The sequence below is a fragment of the Arachis ipaensis genome, chromosome B10 (assembly GCF_059453495.1).
Source record: "Arachis ipaensis isolate K30076 ecotype BB chromosome B10, ASM5945349v1, whole genome shotgun sequence".
NCBI lineage: Eukaryota > Viridiplantae > Streptophyta > Magnoliopsida > Fabales > Fabaceae > Arachis > Arachis ipaensis.
In genome coordinates this window covers 149507653-149514657 of record NC_142435.1, presented here as the reverse complement: position 1 = coordinate 149514657, position 7005 = coordinate 149507653, and the positions used below count along the sequence as shown (strand labels likewise).

General features: G+C 35.6%; 1 protein-coding gene across 1 annotated transcript; it reads left to right on the top strand.

Moving 5' to 3' along the window:
• Nucleotides 1-614: 614 nt before the first annotated feature.
• On the top strand, nt 615-5308 carry LOC107623560 (histone-lysine N-methyltransferase family member SUVH9-like). The gene is made up of 2 exons (XM_016325890.3): nt 615-3049; nt 4727-5308. The coding sequence occupies exon 1, from the start codon at nt 844-846 to the stop codon at nt 2983-2985; it is 2142 nt and encodes a 713-aa protein (XP_016181376.1). The 5' UTR covers nt 615-843; the 3' UTR covers nt 2986-3049; nt 4727-5308.
• The last annotated feature ends 1697 nt before the right edge of the window (nt 5309-7005 follow it).

The following is a 7005-nucleotide window of genomic DNA, read 5'->3' as shown; positions in this document are numbered from 1 at the left end:
CTTTATCTTCTAAAGTGAAAATTTAAAATTTAGAAGATCTAAATTCATCTTTAAAAAAATTATTTTCACATGCAAAAACTTTTATGTAGTTATCTTTATAATAATTAGATATTATTAAATAATAATTTTGTGAACCAACTTAAATTGATCGGGAAATTAATTCATTCGTCTGCTTAAATAAGTATTGAAAATCAAATCTCACTTTATACACATAACTCATTGACTAGCGATCAACTCTTAAATAAATTTTAGATAAAAAAAATTATAGATGAAAATGTGTAACTAACTTTGTATAAAATTGATGGTGAAGACTTAGGTCCAGTCGACTTCAGGTGAAGTTAATAGTTAAAAGTCGTTAAATAAAAATTTAGTCAAATCAGTAAAATCATCTAACAGTTCTCACTTATCAACTTTACTTAAAATCAACTGCTTCTGAATTCCACCAAAATTAATAGTTAATAACTGATAATAATTTATTTAATAATTTTTAACCATTAATTTTATATGAAATTAACTCCACCCAATATCCTGCTTGAATTATGATATGAGTTTTCTGCTTTCTGAGTGGAGTTGTAGTTTCAGCAACTACTATTTAAGTATTTAGAAACCAAGAGACACCACAGACAAAGGCATATAGACCAACAGAACTTCAAATTTCAAAGTTCAAACCTCTCTTCATTACAAGAGAAAAATCAGTGTCTGTGTCTTCTTCTTCTTCCTCTTGTTCTTCTTCAATGTTCCCATTCTAAACCATTTCTTTTATTACATAACCCACTTTCTTTCTCTCTCTCTCTCTCTCTGTCTGTTTTCTTTCCATGTACCAATAAATAAATAAGAATCAAAATGGAATCTGTTACCTCAGCCCAGAAAACCAACCAACCCAAGGAAACACCGTTCCCACTATTCCCACCTGGAATCCCAATCCCTACGACAGCCATAGAAAAAGCTGTAACCGCCACCACCACCGCCACCAACGTTCCAACGCCGTTTCTCATAATACCCAAACGCGAACCCGTTGAAGAATGCACCACCCCCATCCCTACCTCTAACAATCAAGACGTCAAACCTATATTCCCAAATGCCCCCCACCGCGAAACCCTACCTGCACCTGCAACTACACCTCCTTCAGCCACCTCCTGCGACCCAAGCGACAACGAAAATGGCCTATACGAAGAGTTCAACCGAGTCTCTCAGCTCTTCCGTACCGCTTTCGCCGAGCAGCAGCAGCAGCAGCAGCTTCGAGCATCTCAGCAAATGGATTCCTCAAACGACCTCGTTTTGGACCCTAATTCGGGGGCAATTGTTCCTGTGCCTCCTCCGCAGGAATACGGGGGTCATTGGAATGGAAACGACGCCGTTGGGTACGAGGGTTCTTCGTCTAGCGGGGGGAATATGACGCTGGCGAAGAGGAACAGGCTGAAGGAGCTTGTGAGGGTAAAAGATCTGAGTCTGAAGGACCAGCGGCATTACCGAGAGGTGGTGAGAAGGACGAGGTTGATCTATGACTCACTTCGGGTGCTGGCGACGGCGGAGGAGGAGAGGAGGATGATGCTGACTGATTGGAGGAAGGCCAGAGGGGACCTTAGGGCATCGACTTTGATGAAAACTTGCGGCCTTTGGCTTAACCGCGACAAGAGGATCGTCGGCGCCATCCCTGGAGTTTTTGTTGGGGATGTGTTCTTATACAGGATGGAATTATGTGTTGTCGGCCTTCACGGGCAGACACAGGCCGGAATTGATTATCTTCCGGCGAGTATGAGTTCCAACGGTGAGCCAATTGCCACCAGTGTCATTGTTTCTGGTGGCTATGAGGATGATATGGATGATGGTGATGTTATCATTTACTCTGGTCATGGGGGACAGGACAAGCATTCTAGGCAGGTGTTTCATCAGAAGTTGGAAGGAGGGAATTTGGCATTGGAGAGGAGTATGCATTATGGGATTGAGGTGAGGGTTATTCGGGGATTGCGGTACGACGGAACTGCCACTGCTGCCAGTAAGGTTTATGTTTATGATGGTTTGTATAGGATTATGGATTGCTGGTTTGATGTTGGGAAGTCTGGTTTCGGTGTTTATAAGTATAAGCTGTTTAGGGTTGATGGGCAGGCTAAGATGGGTAGTGCTGTTCTTAAGGAGGCTTGTATGCTTAGGAAGGATCCATTGTGTTTTAAGCCTGTGTGTTGTTTGTCTCTTGATATTTCGCATAGGAGGGAGAACGTTGCGATTCGGCTTTTTAACGACATTGATAAGAGTAATGAACCGCTTTGTTATGAGTATCTTCCGAAGACTAATTTTCCGCCTATGGTGTTTCATCAGACTGGGAACGCTATGGGTTGTGAGTGTGTGGATGGTTGTGTTGAAGGCTGCTTTTGCGCTATGAAAAATGGAGGCGAGTTTCCTTATAATCAGAGTGGGATTTTGTTGAGAGGGAAGCCTATAATATTTGAATGTGGCCCCTTTTGCCGATGTCCTCCGCATTGTCGGAACCGTGTCACACAGAAGGGGTTGAAAAGTAGGTTGGAAGTGTTTAGGTCTAGGGAAACTGGCTGGGGAGTTAGATCCTTGGACCTTATACAAGCTGGTGCTTTTATATGCGAATATACGGGTGTTATCCTGACCAGGCAGCAAGCACAAATTTTGACCATGAATGGTGATGCATTGATATATCCTAATCGGTTTACTGACAGGTGGGCAGAATGGGGGGATATATCTCTAATAAATTCCAATTATGTTCGCCCATCATTTCCGTCGATACCTCCTTTAGATTTTGCTTTGGATGTGTCAAGATTGAGGAATGTAGCTTGCTACATGAGTCATAGTACATCTCCGAATGTGTTGGTTCAGTTTGTTCTGTATGATCACAATAATTTAATGTTCCCTCACCTTATGCTATTTGCAATGGAGAGCATCCCTCCGATGAGAGAGCTCAGCCTTGATTACGGGGTGACTGATGACTGGACAGGCAAGCTCGCTATATGTAACTGATTGATATTGAAAGTTTCATGCACCTGTTAACATGCTGAAGCTGAGTTTTTGGAAATGCTCAGAGGTATAGCCAAGTTCTTTCATTTCACTCATGTGATTTCATGTTGTTTTCAACTTCTTTGCATCTCCCTTTGTCCAATTCCCGGTGTAAACTCTGTTAACAATAGTAGGTAGTTTACAGGCAGATTATATTATTCATTGTAAACTACTGCATATTGTGGTCTTTTGAATATGCAGATGTACTTTGGATGATGGAAAGTTTAATATTTAATAGAATGGTTCATGATTGATATCTTTGTCTTAATATTTTATATGGTGCTTATTTGCTTTTATCAAAGTAGAAGTTTCCAATATCCGAACACATGTAAGAGGAAAATTCCCTGAAAGGACCATGTGCTATACTGCTAATAAAGGCCACATTAGATATCCAACTAGGTTTATCAAGGTGGAAGGTTGTGTTAACAAAGGAGTTACTATCTAAAAGTAAAATTTGCAAACAAACACTTCAAAAGGACTCAATAAACAAAATCCTAGTTTTATGTGGTACTTCCTTCTATAAGAAAAAGAATCTTTATTTAGATAACGAAATGAATAGTAGAAATACATTATAGGTTTTCTTAAAGTTGAGAGATTATAGATATATCTTTGTTTTGCTTTTGTATAGAGGAACTTTTATTGTCTTTCTTCTATTATCATTCTCCTCGTCTTAATGAAACTCTTCTTTTATAAAAAGAAGAATGATATATAGTAATGATGTACTAATCATGAGCCTTCGCTGGAACTATATTAATAATTCTATTCTATTTCTATTACTGAAGTATGAAATAATTATATTTCTATTAATATTGGGGTGTGATCGGAATTGGAAATGGAATTGCTAGTATAGGGCATCAATAAAGTTACTTAAATGAAAACAGAAAGCAGATCATGGGCATGGCAAAGGGTAAATATACTATGATTAATTTGGAAAGTACTGACTGCTCAATCATGACAAAATGTGTATTCTACTCACATGCTTTCTGACACAAGCATGGTGGAATGTACTACTGGGAATGTTGTTTGTTTGTTAGCAAATATCCCAATATCAGATCTTTGCATACTTCTATCATTTTTGTTCATTCATTTTCTGGACGTTTGAACATGTATTCCATGGATTCTTTAGCTGATTTTACTAGCCAATTTGAGTGTACAAAATTATGTTTTATTAACTTGTGTGCGTATAAGATTTGTATGCATGCATGCCATTATTGCTGGTTAAGAACTTAAGATTATTGTCTTTGTATCAATGAAAGATACGATCAACATTTTTCACACATAATATTGATGCGCACTATTGTACACTAATTGATTCATTTGCTTGCTGTCAGTGGCATCTTCAAACTTGAAATTAACTAAAAGATTACAAGCTGTGAGACTTGTATTTTTCACTACACCCTTTGGCCCTTTGTGAGCAGTTGGTTTTAGGTGCTGTAGGTAGCAGCTTTGTGCTATGCTCTTGATGTTACATGTGAATATTTTAAGACATTTTCTTCTAAAACCCAGAGGTTTACTAGAATCATAGTTGTCTTTTAAGAGCAGTGTGTTTATTATTTGAGTTGAACTGTTTTTTAAATTTTAAATTTTCTAATTATTCTTAGTTAAATTTTGCCATAGTTTTGCAACCACAGCTAATATTTCGGTATGGTGATTTGTGCCGATACGAGTTTGCAGAATTTGAACTTGATCTAGCTTTGGGTTTCAGGTTTCAATCTCACCATGGTACAAGGAACTGTAGAATTGGTTGCCTGCAAATCTGTGACAACATGATGCCTGCTGTATTTTGTTGCTTTATCTAACTCATTGGCAAGCGCTTGGTGTCTATGCAATGAGCAAGATCATGAAGTCGACTTCCTTATGATCGCTAAGTCTTCTGTTGTAATGTTTTATTCTCTTTTTTATCTTCTTGTTGATGCTTTTTCTTTGTTCATTCCTTCTCTTGGGCAGAGCAGTTTCACACCTCAATCCCCATTTTTTGTGCAAGTCTTGCAGCTGTAGTCCACTCTTTTTCGGGTACTTACTTGAGCAAGTTGCGCAGCTGTATTTGTCTGCTTTGTTTTTTAGGTACTTGTAAATAATGCAAGCAAGCACCAAAGCCTGTACAGGGATGATAATAGCAGTTTAGAGTTATAGATGAATATCATGCAGCATTTTGATTGGTTAAATTAGGTATATGGTTATGTAAAGGAATGATCACTTTTGCTGCTTATGACCTTTGTATTTTATGATCAAATCTGTAGTCTATGCATCAGGAGTTGATCATTGATGAAATGATCATGTTTGTTGTAGCTTGGATGGTACATTATATTGTTGCAGAACCCTGCTACTGGGAAAACTGAGTTGCACTTTTGTATGATCAGGATAATTCTTATTTATGTACAGCAATAGTGGGACATGTTCTTGAGCATGTTTCAGTAGTTCAGTTTTAATGACATTTTAGCTGCCTTTATTTGCTATAGTTATGATTTCAGAACCTCGTTCTGCTATTTATAACTTACTTCACTATAAGGTTAAGAGAGTTTTATTACACAGGAAAAAATGGGAGAAGGGAAAGAAGTTAAAAAAAAAAAAAAGTAGTTCTAGTTCCTTTTTAAATTTCATTTCTTGCCTTTTAAAGATCACTCTAACAAAATCAATATTATATTTTCTCAATAGATAATCTCTCTCTCAATTTGTGAAGTACTACTTTTAAGTTTTAATACGAAGTATATCTATTACAATCAAATTTTTATCTAGAAGTGATATTATCAAGTGACAATATTTTTTTCATATTATTTTCCTCTTAAAAAAAGTTTCACAGTTGTAAATGCTTTCAAGAAATAAATTAGCTAGTATTATGGATTTTTTTCTTTGAAAAATCCTTTAAAATAATCCATTTTCCTCCAAACTCCCAATTCCAAATTTTTAAAACTAAAAGATATTTGTACTTATATAAATACTATATAATGATCATCATGCTGATAAAATTACCAAAATAATGTTATATTGGATGAATTTTTACGAAAAATAATTTTTTAAGTGGTATTCTTTTAAAAAAATAAAAAATATTTTATGTTTAAATATCTTATATATAAATATTTTTTTATTTAACAATTATGTTTGAGTAAAATAATATAAAAATATTTATTTATTTATTTATTATGTTAAATTCTTTTAACTTAAAAAGATCTTTAAAATAGAAAATGATAGCTTCTAAAAAAAGATATATATATATTTTAAATTCTTTTAATATTTTTATTTTTACTACTAAAATTTTATTAGTAACACTAAAAAAAATTAATTTTTTTTCTAACAACTTAATAGTACACAAGTTCTATAAAAAAAAAGTGTTATTTTACTTAAAAGAGATTCTAAATTCCCAAACTAGCATAGTTATATTAGACACTTTAATTAACGAGAAAAATGAAGACGCTGATCACGTGAGAAACATGCTTACAAGTTACAAGCTTCCCAAGTTCCCATGTTGAAGAGTTATTGAATTTTGAGAGTATAATCCTGAAGAAAAGGACTGCATTGCATGCAAGTTATAGATGCTGTCGTGTTGCACGTCATAGATGCTTATATTAAGCCATATTTTCATTAACTGAGTTGGCAACCATTATTGATGAGAGAAGGTGAATTGAATTGCATGCCAACTTTACAAAGTAACTGAAATTACTGTCTTATCCTTGTGTTTCTTCATAAATTGTGTTCTTAGTTCTTACCAGAGTGACACAGTGCTTGTGACTCTGGCTGTGTTTCAAGATCCCAGCCAAGTTATGGTCACTGATGAGGTCATTGGAAGGATAGTCTATTTCAAGCAACTCATGTCAAATATGTGTACTTCAATTTTGGAAGTTCCATTGAATTCAAACCACATGCAAATGGCCATTTTCAAGAGAGTAATATGCAGCAAACTCTTTCCAACACTTTTCAAATAAAATCTCACCATCTTGATTAGTCCACTCTATTTTTCATTTAGTGAGATCTGGAGACTTCAGATAC